The sequence below is a fragment of the Jatropha curcas genome, unplaced genomic scaffold (genome assembly GCF_041381405.1).
Source record: "Jatropha curcas cultivar XTBG-Jc1 unplaced genomic scaffold, XTBG_Jcur_1.0 HiC_scaffold_91_pilon, whole genome shotgun sequence".
Lineage (NCBI taxonomy): Eukaryota > Viridiplantae > Streptophyta > Magnoliopsida > Malpighiales > Euphorbiaceae > Jatropha > Jatropha curcas.
This window is the reverse complement of record NW_028322350.1, coordinates 13159-36749: the sequence shown is the minus strand read 5'-3', so window position 1 is coordinate 36749 and position 23591 is coordinate 13159. Positions and strand designations below refer to the sequence as shown.

At 35.3% G+C, this 23591-nt stretch overlaps 1 protein-coding gene and 3 pseudogenes across 11 annotated transcripts; 1 reads left to right on the top strand and 3 right to left on the bottom strand.

Moving 5' to 3' along the window:
- The first annotated feature begins 8994 nt into the window (after positions 1-8994).
- On the top strand, positions 8995-12154 carry LOC149492168 (uncharacterized; annotated as a pseudogene). Its single transcript, XR_016319098.1, has 4 exons — positions 8995-9133; positions 9256-9396; positions 9786-9883; positions 11564-12154. The product of XR_016319098.1 is annotated as an uncharacterized LOC149492168 (transcript).
- Positions 12155-13036: 882 nt separating this feature from the next.
- Positions 13037-15107, bottom strand: LOC149492167 (putative protein disulfide-isomerase A6; annotated as a pseudogene). Its single transcript, XR_016319101.1, has 8 exons — positions 15080-15107; positions 14690-14887; positions 14514-14541; positions 14327-14418; positions 14071-14226; positions 13873-13994; positions 13583-13681; positions 13037-13322 (listed from the first exon to the last, which is right to left on the bottom strand). The product of XR_016319101.1 is annotated as a putative protein disulfide-isomerase A6 (transcript).
- A 184-nt stretch (positions 15108-15291) lies between these two features.
- LOC149492166 (protein disulfide-isomerase like 2-1-like) lies at positions 15292-16599 on the bottom strand (annotated as a pseudogene). The gene is made up of 4 exons (XR_016319096.1): positions 16398-16599; positions 15707-15790; positions 15458-15554; positions 15292-15338 (listed from the first exon to the last, which is right to left on the bottom strand). The product of XR_016319096.1 is annotated as a protein disulfide-isomerase like 2-1-like (transcript).
- A 49-nt stretch (positions 16600-16648) lies between these two features.
- LOC149492165 (uncharacterized) lies at positions 16649-23096 on the bottom strand. Of its 8 annotated transcripts, none has more exons than XM_089716833.1 (5): positions 19587-22759; positions 18900-19023; positions 18720-18785; positions 17981-18048; positions 16649-17012 (listed from the first exon to the last, which is right to left on the bottom strand). In XM_089716833.1, exon 1 carries the CDS (start codon positions 22235-22237, stop codon positions 19757-19759), a length of 2481 nt encoding a protein of 826 aa, XP_089572959.1. In that variant the 5' UTR covers positions 22238-22759; the 3' UTR covers positions 16649-17012; positions 17981-18048; positions 18720-18785; positions 18900-19023; positions 19587-19756. The 8 variants fall into 8 exon arrangements, 7 of the variants coding, with proteins under 7 accessions (XP_089572959.1, XP_089572957.1, XP_089572961.1 ...); XM_089716831.1 differs by lacking the exon at positions 16649-17012 and adding an exon at positions 17331-17721; XR_016319095.1 differs by lacking the exons at positions 16649-17012; positions 19587-22759 and adding an exon at positions 22814-23096 and having other exon boundaries at positions 17800-18048.
- Positions 23097-23591: the final 495 nt, after the last annotated feature.

Genomic DNA, 23591 nt, shown 5'->3' with positions numbered 1-23591 from the left:
AATCTGTCTCTGCTGATCAGCAAGCTGAGCCCGTATATCATCATCACAGTGCGAGTCACTGTGCTCCGGCTGTCGTGCTGCGCTGGCTGTAGAAGCGTGAGCTGCTGAGCCAGTGTAAAACTGTGATGCCTGAGACCCGATGCCGTATACCTTCCTCTTCTTCTCGCCCCCTACAGCCTCGAGATAAAGCGCTACCTCGTCAATTCTTGACTCAGCTTCGGATTCATCGGTCTGAGAAGTAACAATACGCTCCCGAGCTGTAGTATAGTTCTCCTGAAAACAAAAAATTAATTAATCAATGCAATTGCAAGCTTTATTATATTCAACTTTGTACATCTTCGCAATGATTAGAGGGTAAATGTAAATATTATTCATTGTTACTTACATTGACGCTCAGCGCACGTCTGTCGACAAAGGTATTACGATCGTGGTCCTTCGTGTGAGTGTATGTAAACACCTCCATCGGTGTGGGCTCACGACCTAATTCTTTAGCCTGTAATGAATTTTTATGCATGATATATTAATATATATGTCCTTTCATTAAACATCAGTTTCTTGTAAAGGGACTAGTTCACTTACTAATAATCGAGCTGTCTCTATAGCAGATATAGATCCGCCTGTGTGTCGCGAAGGTCCTGCTCCATCACCGCCAGTCTCACTGCGCCTGTTTGTGCAAATATCTCCCGCTTTCTCTTGAATGCAGGATCCTCCCAAGCCTTTTGCCAGCTCTCCCATATCTCCTGAGACACGCACTGCTGCTTCTTACCGCTTTTTCTCATCCTATAGGTGAAGTCAGCGTATCGATCGGCGCATATCTTCTCCCAGGCTACTTTCAGCATAGCCGTAATGGCCTCATCCCATATGAAATGTTTCTGCAAAAAAAATGAAATATAGCGTTTAAACACTAAGGATATATCTTGAATTGTAAACATTGAATGATGATATAACTTAAACCAAAGAGTACCTGGAACTCCTCCCAATAAAAGTCTCTCGCCTCTTGTGGTACGGCATCCCATGTGTATCCTTCTTTATGCAGCTGTAGCTTGATTATCTTCAAAATTTGCCTCGCTGCTCGAGAAGACGGATGTATGCTGAAAAAAAAACAGAACTGAAATATAATTACACGAAAGCATCACAGTTATGAATAAGTACAAATATAATTACAAATATGCCTGCAGAAAATTTGAATAAGTTACTTACTGTCCCGCTACCAAACTGAGGGTGATACGTGGATCTGATGAAAGCTGCAAAAGAAATGACAAATGTTATAAATTTTTTAGATAATTAATATATAATTAAAATGACAGTTATGACATTTATGATTACCTTGCACAGTAGGTGACTGTGCAGCTGGTGGTGTCTGTACTGGTCCAGAAGAGGAAGGAGCAGAAGAGGAAGGAGCAGAAGGCTGTGATGGCGGCAGTACTGGACGCTGAGCAGAGGATGAAGCCCCAGATGTACCTGAAGAAGGATGTGATGGCGGCAAGTACTGGTCGCTGAGCAGATGACGAAGCCCCAGACGTACCTGACGAAGGACGAGGGATCGACCCTCCTCGTCCACGGGCAGTGCGTCCAAGGCCATGACCTCCACGCGAACCACTGCCGGACGCGTCAGAATCAAACGGTCTGCCTCTAGCCATCTGTACTGCAGATATCAGAACCTAGATAAAATGAATTTATACAATTATATGAATTGTAGAACATGTGGTTAAATATGAGTAAAGAAAGTTAATACCATTGAAATTCTTCATTAATAATATTAATTACATATACATTTATCAATTTGTAACAGTAAAATTGCTCTAAGTTTTAAGTGTCTTGAATATCATCTGCTTCCTCCTCCTCTTCATCAGCTTCCTCTTCTTCATATTCGTCTTCTGAGGAACCCATGATGATTTGATCTTCTTCCTCTTCATCATCTGATGGTCCTATTTCAACATAAGATCGGCTTTCATCATCCAATCTATCTGTTAAATCTTCAACAACTTGCATCGGTTGCGTTTCAACCCTAACTTCTTGAAATGCCTCCGATAGTGCGAGTGAAGAAGATTGTTTCGTTTCAAGTGCATGAACAACTGATCTAGCCTTGATTTTACACACTGCCATCCAATCGCATCTATCTCGTTTAAACGATGGATATGGGACATAGTACACCTGTGCAACTTGCATTGCCAAAACAAAAGGTTCATACTTTGTATATCTTCTTCTTTGATTAATATCAACCAGATTATATTTAGGATGAACCTTCGTGCCAATGTTTGGCGTAGGATCAAACCATTCACATTTGAATAAGATTGTGCACTTCATTGGTAGGCCTGGATATTCTAACTCCAAAACCTCAACCAATTTCCCATAAAAATCGTTTGACACGTCACTGTAGTTTGATCCCTTTATGCACACACCGCTGTTCATTGTCTTTCTGCTTCTCCCATAACCCTCAGTGTGAAACTTGTAACCGTTTACAAAAGTATCCAGAGTAGGCATTAGCAACCGGTAATGGCCCCTTTGCCAGATCCGTAATAAATCTGTTACGAATATCGCTTTCCGAGCTTCGAGCCTATGGGAAATAGTAATGACATGAGTCAGATTTAATAAATGTACATTCCGTGTTGTGTACATTGAAAGTAACTTACATAATATTTGAACCATTCTGCAAATTCCGTGTCCAGCTTTGCATCAACTGCAGTATCAGTCAAATTGAGATTTTGAAGCCGCAGAAGATTGATATATTTCCTATTTATCAACGAACCATATTAGCATAAGTACGATTTAACAACGGCCCACGTCAAGTTTGAATCTTTACATTATTTATACTTACTGTACATATGGTGTGATCTCTTCGCAATTCAATAAAATATAGGTTTGAGCCGCTTGTATCTCTGCATCAGTCAATCGTCTTTTTTTTTATTTACCAATCGTACGCCCAGGGTAGGTGAAAATTTTTAGATTTCCTTCAAACTCAGATTGAACGCGATCTCCTCTGTCATCGTTACGTGGCACTCTCCGATGCTTGGTGAAAACATGTTGGTCAAAGTAGTGTGAACAGATTGTGGAAGCTTCTTCCACCAAATATGCATTGCAAATGGATCCTCGACCTTTGCCTTATTGCGCACATTCTTTTAATTTTCTGTAGGTGTCTGTGATTGTACAATGCCAATATGTAAGTATAAGTTCAAAAAAATGATGTAATCATTAGAATGAAATGTTAGTGAATCACCTCTCAAATGGATACATCCATCGATATTGTACCGGTCCTGCTAAACGACATTCATAGGGCAAATGAACCGGTAGATGTTCCATAGAATCAAAAAAGCCGGGTGGAAAAATTCGCTCCAACCTTGCACATCACTACTGGGATTTCTCGCGCTAATTGGTCCATATCATCGCATCGGATAACAGTCATCGTCAATTCCTTGAAAAAGAGACTCAATTCTGTCATTGCTTCCCAAATTTTTCCTGGTAATAATTCCCGAAATGCCACAGGGATCAATCTTTGCATGAAAACATGGCAAGTCATTGGCTTTTCATGCCATACAATCTGTACTTCCTCATGTCCACACATCTACCCATATTTGAACAGTAGCCATCTGGAAACCTTAATGATCGTAACCATTCGCACAATAATTGCCTTTGGGGTTTATCTAAACAATAACATGCCTTCGGAAACTTACCAGTAAGTACAGATTGCTCGAGTTCCGGTCGACGACAAATTTCCTTCATGTCTGCTCTCGCTTTTGCATTATCCTTGGTTTTCCCTTCAATGTTCATGACAGTGTTGAACAGATTTTCAAACACATTTTTTTCTATGTGCATGACATCAAGGTTATGACGAATAAGAAGTGAACTCCAGTATGGCAAATCCCAGAAGATGCTTCGCTTTTTCCACCCGCTATTCCTGCCAATTCTTGTATTTACCTCATCTGCACCTAACGCTGTAACTTTCATAAGCCCCAGATCTTCAATTTCTGTAATATTTGTGCTCCCAGACTTCACAAGTGGAGGGGGTTCAACAATAGTCGTGTTCTTTCTAAAGCATTGTCGATTTCTCCTCCAAGGGTGAGATTCTGGTAAGAATTTGCGATGACAATCAAACCAACATTGTTTACCTCCATTCTTTAGTGTAAATGCATTAGTGTTTTCCATGCAGTGAGGACAAGCCAATTTGCCAGCCGTACTCCACCCAGATAACATTCCAAAAGCTGAAAAATCACTGATGGTCCAAAGCAAAGCGGCTCGCATTATGAAATTCTGATTGGTCGAAACATCGAATGTTTCAACCCCATATTCCCATAAATAATTAAGTTCAGCAATCAAAGGCTGCAGAAACACATCAATTTTCTGTTTTGGATTAGTAGGCCCAGGAACAATAACACACAAAAACATATATTCATCTTTCATACACATTGACAGTGGTAGATTATACGGTGTCACAATGACAGGCCATGATGAATATTGCTGTCCTGATTGGCCAAACGGCTGAAACCCATCAGTACAAAGCCCCAATCTCACGTTTCTCATATCAGCAGCAAACACAGGATGAATGTTATCAAAATGTTTCCACGCTTCAAGAGTCTGACGGATGAGTCATTATACCATCCTCATATTCATGCAAAGCATGCCATGTCATGTGTTCAGCTGTCGCCTTAGATGCATATAATCTTTGAAGGCGAGGAATAAGAGGGAAATATACATCTTCTTGAAAGCCTTCTCTTTTTGTTCTCTACCAGTCCCTTGACCTCGCCGTTGATATCTTGGAAGATTACAAAACTTGCATTCTCTGAATTCCGAGTCAACACCCCAGAATATCATACAATTATTACGACAACAATCAATCTTTTCTACCGGTAGTCCCAAACCCCCGACTAATTTTTTGTCCATAAAAATTATCACCATTGAATGGCCTTCAGGCAACATTTCTTTTGCTAACTGCACAAAATCATCGTAACACCTTTCTGAAAAATGGTGCTCCGCTTTCATGTGTAGTAATCGTGCAACAACAGACAGAACTGAATGATTCTTGCATCCAGGCCACAGTTCACTGTTAGCTGCACTTAGCATGTCAAACAATTGTTGTGCTGCTACGTTTGGCGATTCCTCCATATTATCCCATTCACATTGTACTCTACTCGCATCGATTACCATATCATTGCATTGATTACCATACAGAAATTGATAAGGCTGAACTTCTAAACTTACCGGAATGGAGTGGCTTGATCCACTGGCAACTCGAGCTTCACCATGATGTATCCATTCGTAATAATTTTTCCACGAACCCATGTTTGCACAAATGAAGTTTCACTGTATCGTTGTCTAAGAAGGCTCGATTTCGACACTTCTTGTGATTACATGGACACCTCAACTTATTACCATCCATAAAACTGGGATTACCAACTGCAAACTGTATAAACGCCTCCAATCCTTGCAGAAACTCTTGTCTTAATATCCCATTGACCTCGAACCTCCAGTACATCCAATCTCGATTATTTTGCATTTTTTTTACCTAATTAACAATGTGTTTATAAAGGGTCGTGTCATGTAATTGCATTAGTCTAAATCATCCTTAAAACATGCACCTAATGTAATGTTCAATTTACAATACTTATAAGTAACTAAGGTTATTTCTATAATAAGGGTAACTATATATAAATGTAAAATCACTAAGTTCATTTATTGAATACAAAGACTACTGTAATAAAGGTAAGTGTACTATTCTACATATTGAATTTTTGGGAAAAAAATTCGGCAAGCATTTCGGCACAACACAATTAAATCTCAATACAAAAACAAATCAATAAACACTTCTATATCATACCAACATTCTCCAAAGGCAAAATGGCCACTACTAGGCCTCCAATCCAAACTCATCATGCATTTAAGTCAAAAACATATTTAAGAAAAATAACGACAATAATATAAAATAAAGAAAAACACAGCCAAAACTTCTCAAGAAAGAGTTGCCAATAATTAAGAACATGTAATAACCTAAACACACAAAAAATTATTTATATACATTCCAATTATTCTTCAAAAAAAAAAAAAAAAAATTGGAGCAATTAGTTTTTGTACTTGTTATTATTTTTGTTCAGTACTTTCACAGAGTTAGTTTTTATGCATCAACTACGTATACACTGATTTTAAGATATTTACAATTAGTTTTTGTAGTTTGGAGCATATATTGAAAACTGAAAACTCTAAGTACACGTCGCATTTGCATATTTCTTTTATATTTCTTTTTCGATTAACTTGAATAAAATGTAAAATATTATATAATAAAAAGAAAATTGCTTCATTTTCAATCCCATAATATTTATATTCTGTATATTTCAAATGACACTTGCTTTGAAACTTTGAAACTTTTCCGAACTGGTTGCAGACTTTGAAATGGTCTACTAAAGTATCTATCAAAGTTTGATTAAATTTTTTAATAATTTAATTATTTCGGTTCAATTTTAAACTTTGATGAATTTGTGAAAGGTATTTTATAAGTTATTAAAAATTAGATCACTTATTAGATTTGAGAAATTTTGATGGATAAAATGAGTTTATTTTTTTATACATTCAACAATTTTTTAGTAAATAAATGTTGAAATAAGAAAAACTACTAAATGTTAATTTCACATTTTTCATTAAAAGTCCTAACAAAAAATATATATAATAAATCAACCACAATATATTTAGAACCTTTAAAATATTGTTTTTCTCTCCTAATAACACTGTAAAAATCATTCTACTATATATTTACAATAGTTTTATATGTATTGATTACTAGATTTTATATTAATAAAATAGAACTTTAAAGCAAAAAGAAAAATGCAATTTTTAATGAATAAAATGTTTTTTTTAGAAAAGATAAATAAAAATAGAGATTGAATAAGGAAAAAAATTTGGCGTTCTCACTAATCACATTCATTTTGTTGCTAAATTTCATTATCACCCATCGGTAAAAGTGCATAAATAATGTAATTTGAAAATTAAAATTTTTATCGCTCGATATCACTCGAATGTATCTCCAAATGTCGTTTTTCCTAAATATTAATGGCGCGTTCTATTTTATTCATTCAATTTAGTCAAATTTGTATGATAAAATGATATTTATCTATTTGCTTTGGATATTAAGGGTTATTAATTTTATATATAGCAACAATTTTAAATTTTTTTTCATTTTTAAATAAAATATGTAACAATATATAATTACGGCTTTTTTGTTGACTGAAACTCTCAATTTTTAATTTATTTAAGTTGCATATATATATGTTAAATTAAAATAAAAAAAATAACAACAACAACATTAACAATAATACTAATAATAATAATACAAGTACATTCCCATAATATAATAATAACAACAACAACAATAACAATAATACCAATAATAATAATACAACAACACTAACAATAACAATAATACTAATAATAATAATAATAATAACAATCACAATAATAATAATAATACATTAAGAATAATATATTAATAACAACAACAATAATACTAATAATAATAATACTAATCATATAATAACAAACAACAATAACAATAACAATAATACTAATATATAATATAATAACAATCACAATAATAATAATAATACATTAAGTAATATATGAATAACAACAACAACAATAATAAGAATAAGAATATACTAATAATAATAATAATAAGAACAGTAGTAATAATAATAATAATAACATAATAACAATACACACATAATAATAATAATAATAATGTTAATAATATTAGTAATAATAACAACACAATAATACAATAATTATAATAATAATAGGAACAGTAATATAATAATATAATAATAATAATAATAATAATAATAATAATAATAATAATAATAATAATAATAAATAATAATAATAATAATAATAATAATACCATAAAAAAATTCTAATCGCAACTCTATATACAAAATCAACCATAAATAAATACAATAAAAACAAATAAAATCGAAAAAAACAATTGGAAAAATTAATCGCAAAATAAAACTAACCTCAGATTTTCGCAACAGGCTGACCGGAGTGCAAAGCGAGCGGGGCTGCCTGCGTCAGGCGGGCTGGAACGGTGTCAGGAGGGGCCGGAGTGGCGCTGCGGACGGAGGAGAGAGAGGAGAAAGGAGAAGAGAGAAAGAAGAAGAAAGAAAAAAGAGAGGGCCCGACGCTTAAAGCCCTAAATTTTGCGACCGACATATCGGTCGCAAATGTTATAACTATCAGTCGCAATTTTTAATGAGCCGACGTCGTTTGACTAGGCTCAAAATTTGCGACCGATTTGCGACTAACTATATCGGTCGCAAAAAATCGGTCGCAATGTAGTCTCCAATCGGTCTCAGAACTTTGGCCCATTTTTACGCGCGAAGTTTTGCGACAGAAGAACATTTAGTCGCAAATCGGTCGCAAAATCGGTCGCAAATCCGTAGTACAGAGGTCGCAAATCATTAACCATTCTCGCGGGAATTTTCAGCGCCAAATTTTGCGACCGGTGGCTTATAAGTCGCAAATCGGTCTCAACATTGCGACCGAATTAAGTCGGTCGCAAAAATCGGTCGCAATTTTGCATTTTTTTTTTGTAGTGGATGACAAAATAACTCAGCAGCCTTCAAAATTGCCAATAATTCAGCTTCATTAGAGTCTAAAATTCCCACCCATCGATGAAAACAATTAACCACGCTAAGAAAACTTCTCAAAACCCTACCAATACCAGCCGGACCACGTTTTCCTCTTACAGCCCCATCAACATTAAATAGCTTATTACCTTTAACATTAGATAAATAATTATAACGATTTAATATTAAATTACTTGAGTTTGAATGGAATTCTAATTATATTAGAAAAAGAAAAATAAAATAAAAATTATAATTTAATTACAGTAATTAAATTTTGTATAAGTTATAGGACGGAAGGGGAAATATAGTAATAAATAACCCTCTTTAGACACGTGTCAACAACTGCTGATGTATTTTTCTTTTTCTTTTTCTTTTTTTTTTGGTACATAATATCTGCTTGCTTGTGCATTTATCCTTCAGTTAAGAGACAACAGGGGGTCTGAGTTCCAAAGTGATACTTCTGTCACGAACTTACAATCTGGTGACTGTTGAACAAAACTCCTGGCGTTTTGGCTTTTTTCGCGGTATCCAACGCGACAAGAACACAAAATTTCCTTGTCTTAATTATATATTAGATTGTGATTACTTTTTTGGTGTTAGCAACAAGATGAAATTATTGAATTTGATTTGCTTTTTATCAAATAAGGAAAAAAAAAAAAGTAAAATGGGCTCGGATTCGAACTCAACACCGCCATCAACGGCGTCGCCAAATGGGAAGCGAAGTAGAGATCCCGAAGACGAGGTCTATCTCGACAATCTACATTCTCACAAGCGCTATCTAAGTGAGGTTTGTCCTTTATCTTTATCAGTCTCTTTTTTAGTTTAAGATTATATAATTTCAATTCTTACTGATTTTCTTCTAATTTTGTGAGCTTTACTTTCATTTCTGAATTTTTTGTTCATGGGCAATATTGTTCTGGAGATTTGAACTAGGTTTTCTTAAAATGCTTTTACTTTTGTTTGTTGAACTTTACTTTGTTTTTCACTCTCGGTGAAGTTTTTTTTCCCCTTGTTATGATTTGGAATTTTGTTGTCTTGTTTTGATTTTTTTATCAATTAAGTAGGAATAAAATGTTTCTTTATTCAATTAATTAAGAGATTTTACTATCAAGTTTATATTGCATAGATATTTGCATTTTGATCCTTTTTTTGTCTAAATTTTGTTGTTTTCTGCAGATAATGGCATCTAGCTTGAATGGATTAACTGTTGGAGACCCACTTTCTGAAAATCTTATGGAATCTCCGGCAAGGTCTGAAGGCATGTTTTATGCCAGGTGAATTCTTGGTTTCACTTGAAAAAAACGTCATCTGGGAGATTGAAACCTTCTGCAGCATTTCTCCTATATTAAGAGTTTATTCTATTAATTAGTGAATCACGCAATGCACTTTCAATTCATGAAAATTTCTCATAATTTCTGGAAATGCTAATGTTTGGAGGGATCAGTGACAGTGGAATGCAAATGGTAATTTGCAGTGCTATAGCTTAATTTCTGGAGTACTGTTATATTACTACTCATCAGGTGATATAGCACTCATGGATTGTTTGTACTCCTTCAATGGCCAATCAACACAAGGCTGTAACTTTGTTTATCCGGTTATAACAGACTAATAGCTGCTTTTGTATTTCTTTCTGCAGTGAAAGGGGAATCTGATTTTAATCACATTTGAGGATTGGGAATCTGATTTTAATCACATTTGAGGATGCCAATTTACTCATTTGGGTTTTGTTCTAATCTATATCTGATAACTATGATATATTGGATCGTTAGTTAGTTAAGCGTTTAACATAATCACCACATAGTTCTTAAGATAATCTCTGCTGTGAATCACTAGAAATATAGAAATTTTCTGTTCATTTGTTCTCCATTCTTGTAAAGGTGAGAAAACAAATTTGATCCTCAAGAAGTGCACTTACTAGGAGGGCTAACACCTCTTGGTTCGTGTTTATATATATATATATATATATATATTGCAGCCCTAAAATGACACAAAAGCTTCAAATGGTTTTAGATTGTTTAACAGTAGGTGTTGCCTTTTAGGCTAGGGTATCTAGTACCAGCAGGAAAGCTTCCCATACTTGATGCATCATGTTGTTGTGCACCGCAGGCAAACAATTTGTGGGAACAATTGCTCATACATGCACTTCTGGAACTCTATTATTGCACCTGCATTTACTTTTCATCATTGTTGCCTTTAGGAAGTATAAGGAGTAAGCCTTAGCAGCTTATTTTTCTTGTTTTGGAACCTCATTACTCAGGCCCATAGACATTCACTGTACTTCTATATGTCATCCTATGTGCAGTATGAAATATAATTTGCTAATAAGGTCTGCTTATCTAGGTAATGTTGATTCATGAACGGCATAATATTTGAAAAACATTGCTAAATTCCTGCTTTGTTCTGTAATTGTTGCCCTCAGTATATCGCTTCATGCTGGTTCCTAGCCTTTGCCAAAATTTCATTTGAATGAATGTGACTACTATGGAATTGTTTTGGCTTTAGAACTGATACGATAATGATGGCTTATCATGATATTAACTTCACTTTGTTATACAAGAGTTCTTTCCTGTGATTTTTCCAGAACCCATTCTTTTGGCAGCTCTTCAGTGGGAAAATTATTGTGGTATGAACTATTTTTAGGAAATATGTGAAGTTATAGAAAGTGTCATTTGAAACTCTATTAATCTGAAAAATTATATCATGTTGCAAAGTCTCCTTTTCTTTTTTTGTAGTGTGCTTATACATGGGTGCAGTTTTCTGTCATAGTTTTGTCGTCGATTGCAAACACTACGCATAATTCTTTATGTAGAAATGCTTGTTCTATATAATTTTTGTGGCATTATAGTTGTATTAAAAACATTGGTAAATAGTTCATTGTCATTTAGTTATTGGAAAGCTCACTGTTTTTGTTTGATCCCTCACACTCGTTATGTTTCCTTAATTTTACATTTCAGGGACGAAATGTCCTTGCAGTATTCACCAATGTCAGAAGACTCTGAAGATTCTAGGTTTTGCGAGACCCCCACAAATATTTGCTCATCCCAGCCTGATAGTCTGCCCACAAGTCCAGTCTCTCCCTATAGGTACCAAAGACCATTTGGGTGGATTCTCTTGTGCTCCTTCTACCAGCTCATATCCAGCACATGGCTGCACTGTCAATAGCGTCACTTGCTCACAACCTCGCCAACGAGGTTCAGATTCTGAGGGTCGGTTCCCATCATCACCTAGTGATATTTGCCACTCAGCTGACTTGAGGAGGGCTGCACTCTTGCGATCTGTGCAGATGAGGACACAACCTCTTGGATCATCATCATTGAATTGCCTTTTGGTTCAGGGCAGGAGCCTGTATCTAATATGGAAGCTGAAGAGCGACCATGCTCATATATGAAGTCCTTGGTTGATGACAGAGATTATCAGATTGATGACTGTTCTTCGATGAGTGCATCAGAACCTGAATTTAATGGTGGAAAATCATGCAGAGTGTTGAATATGAATATAAAAGGGGATGAAACTGGGAGTTAAACACACATTGGATCCACCTATCATACTTGCTGACCACATCTGTTAAGACTTTGCTTTTGCCATCCGTAACAGATTTTTTTTGTCCATTGAATTCACCCATATTTGTGAGTTTTGTATAAGGTCATTGTCTTTACTGCATGGAGAGAATGCTTGTGCGTTGCATACCTAGACGGTTTTCATTGACCCAAAAAGGTTATCCGGATCTTACCATACACTGTAGCTTGCTAGGTTGGTCAATCTTGTGATGTTGATGAGCTCCGACTAAGTTTAGGTTAGCGAAGTTGTAATTTGTAAATAAGCAATGTATACTGTTCAGTGTTATTCTTTTTGTCATACCCAAGCATATGCAAACAGTAGATTCAGCAGTTGTGTTTTACCTTCTTGTTGTTTCTGTTCGATCCTTTTTCCCGTCTTTGTAATAGAATAGATTCTAGGTGCCCGTGGAAGATTCTGTTTTGCCATTGTGTTTTTAGGGGAATGAGCACCAATTTGTTTTATCCGGTGTCTACTATGGCTTTTGTTGTTTCACTTTCTACCTCATCAGTGAGAATGTGTTAATGGAAGTTCGTTGCATGAAATTCATTATCACCACAACTTTTGTCTACCACGGTTTTTTGCCGTTTCTAGTTTCTGCCTCATCAATGCGAATGTCAATGGAAGTTATTACAGGACGAACTGAAAAATACAAATGCAATGATCATTTACTTTTAATGTGTTATTAATCAGAACAGTAATTTCATTGACCATGTTTCCTTATCTCGATTCTATAATCATCATATGCACTAGCAACATTTTATCTGTCGGCACAAAGAAATACGCACCAAAAAAGTAAGCAGCAAGCAAGAGTCGATTGGACAGTAATACGAAGGGCCGGGTTAGGAAAAGGCTCGTGAAATATCGTGGAGTTTATCTCGAAAATCGAATATCTGGTCATTTTGTTAAAAAAAGTACAGTGCACAGATTAAATAAGGCAATATAAAATAAATGCACTAGCTAGTTGAGGTTCTCAAAATGCTTGTTTACTGTGTGAAGAAGCCTTGCTACAAGAATTTCGAAGTAAATGATGGACGATCGAAGAGAGGCTATTGGGGGAACCAAACCCCAGAAAACTGGAAGATCATAAGATCAAGCAAATGTCGCCAAGATATTCTTCTTGAGGGTGAGCTCATCCGCCTTTGCTGGGCTGATTGACTGCACAATTAATCAAGCAAATCAAAAAGGGGCAAAGCAATCAATCAGCAAAATTATACATATTCAATACATATTTGCTTCAGTCCATGATAAATAAAAAAAAACACTATAATTGGATAGAATTCATCAAAAAGTATTGTACACTATTTCTGAGCTCGATTGGAGAATTTTTGCCTCAATGTGGATATCTCAAAATGCTAGAAGGATAATTATTTAAACCAATACAACTCAACTGAGAAAATTAGTCCTAATAATGTTACCTTTTCAAGTATGCGGTGCAGCCGCTCAATTTCCTTCTTGGCATAATCAGAACCTTTAGCCATACAGCTCTTAGCAACTTCAAGTAAATCTTTCCATGCCTAAAAGAAACAGGGGAATATGGTCATACACTAGGTTAATAAGATATTTGATATGAAAGGTTGAGCGCTCGATCTACTATAGTTTTAACAATAGTTTAACAAAATTTTTAGACATCATAAGAATAAGCAGTGAGGAAGCCACATAGTTCAATACAAAGCTTGAACAGAACAGCCACACCATTAGTTACTACCTTGCACTGGAACCCTCTAATTTCTCAACTTCCTCTTCTATTCGGGAAAACACTGGTTTCTTTTCATCATTACCAGCTGCTACAAACTCTTTCACCAAGCATCCATGATTCACTATGCCAGCCTGTCATTAGAAACTTAAATAATTAAGCAAACAAAAAGAAAAAGTTGAACTTCCAGTGTCTAATGCAATAACTAACCTTTGAGGTAAGTTGTCCTTTTCCATCGCGACTGGTTCCACTCTTTTCATTAATGAAACTGACAAAGTCTTCTAAGTCTCTCCCAGCCTCATAGTCTTCCCCAGCTTGTTGCCTTTTGGAAAGAATTTCAGTGTTGGGTACCCACTTACTCCATACCTGCACATAATATATAGACAATTAACACTGTTCCAATGAACAATTGATGTTGATAACCCTAGCATTAGATACATTAGATCATAAACTACGTGTCCCTTACTTTTCAGCTATATCCCTATATTTGTCAGCATCTAGATTGGCAATAACTACATCTTCCTCCAATTTAAATGCTGTGGCCACCTTTTCATATGTCTGCCAATACAAAACAAGATTTCAGGTCAGTGCTTGTGTAAGATATCAACACAAAAATATGATACGAGTATGTGGATGGGGGATGTATCACGTACGGGAGCAAGACTCTTGCAATGGCCACACCTGGAAGAAGCAAAGTTCAAAAATCAATCAACAAAAGACACCACCAAATTAAGATGACATGAGAATTGAGAAATAATTAGAAGCTACTAAAAGCCATGATATTTCACTTATCCGAGTTGTCAATATATAAAAGGCCAGACATGCTTACCATGGTGCATAAAACTCCACCAATACACCTTGGTTTCATCCAAGACAACCTCATCAAAATTATCAGCTGTCAGCACCACAACATTGGATGGGACTGCAGCTATCTTCACATTGGTCCCTGTAAAGAGTATATATGATCTGATCAGGCACTTATAATTTACTTTTTTCTTCCAGTATACAAGTATTTTAAGCAGATAGCCTTAAACTGCAATACAATAATGGTGAAGCATGAAATTGGGAAGATATCCACCAGTTTTTTCTTAGATATAATCAGCTTAGAGGGAACAGAGAATAGCCCCTGGGAAGCACATTATCTGAGAAATTCTGGCCAAGCATCACAATACCATTGAATGAAGGGGATTTCATGCAATTAAGAAACAAAAGAAGACACCTGAAAAAGATGAAGAACAAGAAGCCATAGAAGGCCTCACCTCCAACTCAACTCTCTGCACTCTTACAGAAAGAGGGATTTAATTGCATAACATCTAAGTTATCTAGACAACAAATGCTCCAGTGATCACAATAACAATATAAACAAGTCCACAAAATATAAATTTCCTCTTATTAACTTATTTTTGAAAAGCAAAGATCATTACCTCCTTCTTATTCACAAACTCAGCAGTGATTCTGCAGTACGTGGCCCTTCATACCTATCAATACCATAGAATCATGTTTATCACTTTCATATAGTCAATATACTAAAAAGAAAGACAAATAATTGAAGCATCCCAATATTCTTTCTGCTATTATGTAGTTTAGTTATTCTCACTTTTTGGGCTCCAGAGATCCTTTAGGAAACCATTGAATTGTTGGGTACCAGAACCCCCATATTTACTGCATAGGCTCTTGTGCTCATCACAGTCCACCTACATGCATCAAGATTGTGCCAAATTAGCAGATAAAACGTGCCAAATTAGTAAATATGATAAAATTTTTGCATAAGCACTTAGAAAGGGAATAGTACATTTACACAACACAAGATAAAAACAATCATTAAGTATCATAATAAAGAGCTTACTTTTCCAATCAAAACGACTTTGACTTCTTAAAGCTTGATCCAAGTTTCTCATACTCAGGAGCGAGCTTTTTACAATGTCCACACCTGTTACATCGAACGTTGTCCAAATACAGTCCACACTTATCAGGAACTTAGTAGCACATTTAAGAATCCTCATTCTCGCAACAAAGATGTACAAATAAAGATCATTCAAACTCAAATGGCATGGCAAAAATCTCACAAAATGTCCACTTAAAGCCTTGAAACAACTTCCTATAGGTCTTAAAACGCACAAAAAAAAAAAAAAAAAACGTTTTCTCATATATACTACAATCCTAAAGTTGAACATGACCCATTAAAATTGAAAATTGTTTATCTCATAATTTCCCTGAATTACTTAATCTCAAGGCATAAATCAGCTTAGACAGCTCAGGAAACGATCTCATAATTCCATTTCTATTAGTATCCCTTCATGAAATGATGATATCAAATGCATACGGGCTCATAACTAAAAGTAAAATCAAATACAAACTAGCTAAAGAAGTTTCGCAGTCATTGACTAGCAAGGTTAAACAGATCTATAGATCAATTAACTAAGGTAGCTGATCGGCATGTGAAACCATCAATCTTAACTTGTATTCAACAAGTGAAATCGGCTATGGAAACCAAAATCAGAACAAAGATTTGTAAGAATGAGTGATAAAAATTTTACCAAGGAGCATAGAATTCGAGCGCCTCTGTCTTGACCAACTTCCTTCTCGAAGTTATCTTCTGTGAGCACAAGGACGTCGTCTGCTAGAGCTGATACGGCAAACAAGGCTAAGGTCCCCAAAGCTAACCAGATCTGCGTGTACTTCTCCATTACTTTCTTTTCCTCTTCTTTCCACACTCTGTTTCTCTCTTTTCTTTCTCCGCTAAAAAAATCAAAAGTCGAATTTCTAGACGAGAGATGAGACAAGTTACGGTGAGGACGCCTCTATTATTTACTATGGGCTCTACCGTCGATGTGTCTACGCGGCGTAATCTGATTTGTCAGAATTCGTAATTTTTGGTGTGCTTTTGCGCGTGGAGGTCAGTGGTCTTCCGTGTCGTTGCTGAGTGACGTTTTTATGATGATGTGGCTATCGGTGAGAGTCCACGTCCCTCAATGCTTTTTTATTTAAAAAAATATCTTAAATTTGTTTTTTTGGGTCGGATCAAACGATGACTACTGGGCCACTAAAACTGGACAATTCGAACTTGAGTTGTTATGATTACGAATCATATTAGTTTCTGCAACAGCTTTTAAAGGTAGTTGTTCTTCACACCATTGGTTGGGCGTTACTTCCTGAAATTAACAGCTATTAAATCAATATATGGCGGTGTTGAAACTGGACTACTCCTCTAAGCAGTACGCAATTTAATTAATCACGTGTTAAAAATTAATTAATTTATTTATTAAATAATAAATTTGGTATAAGAATAAAATGAATCAAGCTATTCTCTTCAAAAAAAAAAAAAAAAAAGAATCAAGCTATACTTAAATTTCTCGACTCTCTTATATAAATTTAACTTATTTTAAATCAAGATGAAACTCGAATAATTTGAATAATGGGTTGAATGAAGTTTGAATATTATGATTTTCAATTCAAATGCTTCACGAATATAATCAAAATATTTAAATATCATATAATTATAAATAATATTTTACATTTCACATATAATCTATAAACTAGGTTTTCGGCATCTCAATCAAGGAAATTGAATATCACCGTTCAGAACTGAAAACTGCTACCTGACAATTTCCCAATAGAGAGAAACACAAAAAGCAACTTTGCCCCATTTACTGGTTTACAGTTTCTGAAAATCTGCTTCTTAAAACAAACTGCAACAACTGGATGTTGATTCTTCAATTTATTACTTTAAACAACACATTCCATTAGCTTCCATTTCATTTACGATGTTTTTTCCATGTTATTTGAAGTAGCCTGTCATTTCTCAAAGGACTCGTAATTCATTTAACACGAAGAGCAGGACAGTTACTGTTTTCAAGATTCCTGAAATGAGATGACCATGACATCCGAAGGATTGAGCCAGGCCCAGCCATAAAATTGTTTTTACAAATATCTTCAAAATATTCAATAAAATTGAAAGGAATTGTATAAATCAATGTTTCTACAAAATTCAACTCAATTGTCGTTTACAAACCCATAACTGTTTATTTGGGATCATCTCCCAGCAACAAATATTAGATTTGATGCAACAAGATACCAACAAGGAAAGATAATTTAACTTGAAGGGAATGATGCTACTTACAAAGAAGTGTAGTCAAATTCCAATTGACAAATGGAGATCCATATTAAGGGCGCTCCTTGAGAGATCCCCTAGAATTAAAAACAAAATAAATCAACTAATGTAGCAATATGGATTAAGTAACCAGTAAATGAAAAGTATTTATGAAAAATTCTCATAGTTTGGCAAGTAATGAATTAAATAAAAAAATAAAAAAATAAAAAAGAAAGAAAGAAAACAAACACCCATCATAGTAGTAGAGGGTGGAATGTGAAGCACCAAAAACCAAAATTAAAAAAACAAAAATGCTGTAAATCTAGACCATAAAGTGTTCAGAAAACAAACTCAAGAAATGAACTGCAAACACCAGATAAGCGAATAGACAGTAAACTAAGAAAATATTGCTAAGACATCATCTCCAAATTGATCTCTGTTTTCCACCATAACGAAATTTTTTTCAACAAAATAATAGGCTATAATAATTGGACTTATCTCTAAATTTTAGTGGTACAAGAATCTTCTTTTTCAGTGATTGTGCTAAAGCAAGTAAAAGTGATAGATATGGAAATTAAGCCACCTCAGAAACCAGAACAATCTCATAACCTGACATTCCACACCACAGAAAAGGCAATCTCCTATGTGCTAGGTGGCACTCCCTAGAATACCATATTATTTTTTTCACCCAATTTCAATACCACAAATACACCCTTCCCCCCAAAAAAAGACCAAAGATGGAGAAGAAAGAGGAGTTCTATAAACCTACTTGGAAGCATAGCATTGAAGATGTGATATTAGCATTATCAATATTCCTCAAATGTCTTCTTCACTCCTGGAAAAAGAGTAAAAATATAAGTAAAGAAAAGGGCAGCGTGTTGTCTGGATCAGCTAATTTATTTTCTGTAAATCATAGAAATACTATCATTTTTCATGTATCCTCACTAACCATTAATTGAGTGATCATTGATCATCAAGAATGAAGATACAAAAGCATCTTTGTGGTTATCTTGGAGACCATAACTTGCACCAGGAAAGTAAAGAGGCTGTTTCAACCAATACGCACAGCAACCCTACACCATGCCATGCAATTTGAATCATTTATGTGGGGCTAGCATTTGATGCTTATGTCATAAAGTTATCTGGATATGAAATATACTTAGTAAAATTAGAATGGATGTTAACTGGTTTCATGACGTGCAACGTCAGCAAATAGCCATCTAGTTATAATGGAATAAATGTTTTGTAATGCGAAGCGATAGACTGCAAAGACCTTTACATAGTGATGGTCCACTAAATCATAGTCCTAGGAGCATTTATCTTTAATATCAATCCTGCATTTGATTTCAAATTATATAGTGAAATACAAAAGTAAAATGTAGAAATACGTATCTCAAAATGTCAGAATGCTCAAACTTGAATGCAGAGAAACACAGATTGCACAGGATTGGATATTGATAGTCTTATCATGGATCTCTACACATTTTAAGGAAGGAGTTTAAGTTCTATAAACATATTCTGGCAGTGAAATGTCTATGAAGTGGTTTCACTTGAAACCATAGGCAATACAAATGAAGAAATTTTTGAATGAAGGAGAAAAACATACAGATATTGGACTTACAGACAGATTTTTCACCTGGATTTAATGGACTTAGTTACCCCACAAGTATCTACAGAAGAAAACAATGGCGTTTAATCTCCATCAAAATATTTGCAGACTGCCAAATGCACGCACGATGGATGCAACCTGTACTTCTGATATCTGTTTTGGTAATTCACAAGTTTTAGGTTCTATACCAGCCACCATTATTTAAAGTCCTTCTGAAACTGCACCTTCCTGGCTTTTAAAATACCACGCTCTAAAATAGACATCGTACAAGCATCAGGAAAAATCCCTTTCTCAGACATTTGATTAAGCAAGTTGTCAGCCCTATCCACATCTCCCCTACTAAAACAACCAGATAGAAGAGCCGTGTATGTTACTGTATCAGGTTGTAGTCCTTCATCTATCATTTGATCAAATAGGCATATGGCATCCTCAAGGTTATTTGCCTTGCAACGTCCATCAATCAAAACTGTATAACAAACAGTATCCAGCTTGATCCCCATATTCTTCATTTGTGTCAAAACAATTGAAGCATCAAATGCATTTTCATTGCCTTCCTTTTGACTTTCTGAGGAACCTACCATCCTTATATGTGCTTTTTGGTGAGCATCAAGCAAAACTGTGAAAGTAACTAAATCAGGTTTAATTCCTCTTTTTCTCATATCACGGAAAAGATCATGGGCTTCCTGTAAGCAATTCATCCTGCAGTAACTATTTATCATTATTGTGTAGGTAATGATATCAGGGATCAACCCTCTCCTGGATAAAATGTCATAAACTGATTGTGCCTTTCTCACATCTCCAGCCTGACATAAAGCAGCAATTATTTTACCAAACATGACATTGCTGGGTTCCTGTTTGAGAGCCAACATTGTTTCTAGCAACATAAGGATTTTGACATTATCCCCTTCCTCACACAGGTTTTTTAGAAGATTATAGCAGCAACTTCTCTTAACTAAATTTCCCTGTCTTGAAAGTTTAAAGAAAAGTTCAAAAGCCTCAGTAGTATGGTTAGCCTTACAGAATCCATTTATCATAGCAGCATAAGTATCTAAATTTTTATCCTCTATGCTATTGAAAAATTCTTCAGCTTCTTTCACTTTGCCTCCAATACACAAACTTTCAACTATAACATTGTGCATAACAGCATTAGGTTTCAGATTCTGTGTCTCCATAAAATCCAAAAGGTAAAATGCCTGAATTGCATGGCCTTGTCTACAAAATCCACTAGCAAGTACAGTGTAAGTGACAATATCTGGCTCAATACCCATTTCTCTCATTTCTTCAAATACCCTAAAAGCATCATCCAAATTTCCTTGGCAACAATAACCGTTAATTAGAGTTGTATAATGCATAATATCCATATCCATTTGCTGGCCCTTCATTTCATCTAGCAATGCTACAGCTTTTTCTAGTTTCCCAAGTTTGCACAAAGCATCAACTACAATGTTGTACGAAACCTCATCTATAAATATGCCTAAGTCCTTAAATTGATTAAATTGATCCACCACTTCAAGATGCATGCCCATTTCAGACAAGGAGTGAAGAATTGATCCAATAACCTCACAATTTATTTTGATATTCTTAGATATCATGTCATCGAGGATAGCATATGCTTTTAGCAAATTCCTATCTTTACAAAACCCACGAATCAGTTCACTGTAGGAATGCATATCAGGAACCACACCTTCTTTTTCCATTTCAAGCAAGACACTTTCAGCTTTGTCCAATTTCATCTCATTGCAAAACCCACGAATTGCAACAGTATAAGCATACTCATCTATAGGGACGTTAGCTGCTTTCCATGCTTTAAGCACCTGATAGCCCAATTCGGATTTCTGATTCACACAAAGTCCTTCTATATAAGCCGTATAAGCTAAAGCATTGGAAGTCGCACCATGCTGCTCCATATCCTTAAGTACATACATAGCCTCTTCCAAACTACCCTTCATACAAAGAGCCCTTATTACAATAGCATAGGTATAATCATTAGGGCTCAAACCCAACCTCTTCAACTGTTGAAAAATGGCAAGTGCCATATCGAATTTCCTATTCTCAATCAGTCTATTCATAAGGAAATTACAGGTAAATATTCTAGGCACGAATCCACGCCTTCCCGTCTGAAACAATGCATCAGTAGCCTCATCAAACATACCAGCACTAACATATGACTTAACCACCGCATCATATACTTTAAATAGAAACAAAGAGTGTTGCTTAGCATCATCAGCACCGCTATTGCAAAGCGTATCAAGCAAGCATGAAATATCAAAAGAACTGTCACTGTCATTGCTAGAAAACAAAATAAGATCCAGGAAAATTAAATGGAGGTTCTTTTGAAGACCTCCATCACAAAGAATTCTAATAATGGCAGCATAAGTAGAGACATCATGTTTAAAGCCTAAGTCTTTCAATTGGCAAAAGAAAGAGAACGCTTGATGAGGTAGTTTTTTAAGGCTATATAAGATATCAGCAACCTGAAAAGCATCTAATTGTAGTAGCTGTTGTTGCTGCCATTTTGGTTCAGTGACGCCATCGTTAGTGGTGGTGGTGGCGGCGGTCAAGTGGGCAAGCGTTGACAGGAATTTGCGTTTGAAGTGAAAGACTGCAACGGAGTTGTGCTTAATACTGAGTAGTTTTGTATTGAAATTAGAGAGTAACCTGGTAGATAAAACCCACATGGAAGTTGATATCTTCTCATTTGAAACAGAGATGGAAAACAGAGAGCGGAGGATTCAATTCGAATAAAAGAAGGTGTTTTGTCTAGGGTTTTAAAGGGTGTTTTTAGATATCAGAATAAAAAAGTATAAATGTGGACCCCATAACTTAGCTAACCCAAATTTAGTTCTATCAAAACGACACCGCATAACCAGAGAAATAAAAATTTCCGTGTCCCCTTCTCTTCGGTCTTTACTCTTCTCTGCTCTCGCTCAAAGCCTACTCTCTGCAGCCCGCATCCACAAATATGAAAGCAGTGGCATGCACCCAGAAATATTAATTGAGTGTAATCGCAAAGGGATCTAATTAATTAACAAAGTAGCTATTCTCTAATGCAAGCCCTAAGCATTCTTTATCCATTTTCAAGGCTTTGTATACTGCATCAGCTAATTAGAATCCAGGATTCTATGGTCCAAGAAACTAATCGAATATCTAAGGACACAAACATTCTGAAGAGAAAGAAACAATTCATCAAACAAGAAGAGGAAAATATAAAATGGGTTCCAAAAACAACATATTAGAACAAACAACACACATACCTGATCTTGCTATCCAAAATCATGGCCGCAAAAAGAGCAACTTATGCTTCAAATTCTGTTTTCGTGTTAAATATGGTATCGATTTCTTTGTTGCCAATTGCCGCTGTGAATGTGTTTTTCATCAACCCAAAACTCATTTCTTGCACCTAGACAATGAATCTAAAACATCTACAACTTTTCTTGCTTCTACTATTATTGGCCGGTTACCGCTCCTAGATACTGCAGATTCTTCAATAGACAAAAAAAAAAAAAAATTAATTAGAGAGAAAGAACAAGATTTGATAAAGAAAGAAGGTCCAGGGCAGAGACGGTGAGATCGAGATAGGAGAAGGGGACGGTTAATGTTTGTTTTCCTTTCCTCTATGCGGCGTCGTATGGGAAATTGATTGTGCTTGGGCCAAGTAACCCAAGGTCAATTGTGGAACCTAATTTTTTAAGGGAAAATAATTAACTTATGTCCGAGGCTTGATTAAACTAACTAAGTCATTCAGCACTTTGATAATATTAATTAACGGTTTCCAAGGTGTAACTCTATCAAACCATTTAGTCCTTTCAACTATTTTCTCTAAATTTTTCCCTTAAAACCTTTAAAAAAGACTAAAATATCCTGAAAGTTAACAAGGGTAAATAATTAATTCATCTTTGAAGTTTGACCAAACTAACTATTTTTTCAGTTTAACAATATTAATTAATGATCTCCGAGATTTATCTATGTCAAACTATTGGCTCATTTTTTCCAGATTTTCCATTATAACCTTTAAAAAAAACTAAAATACGC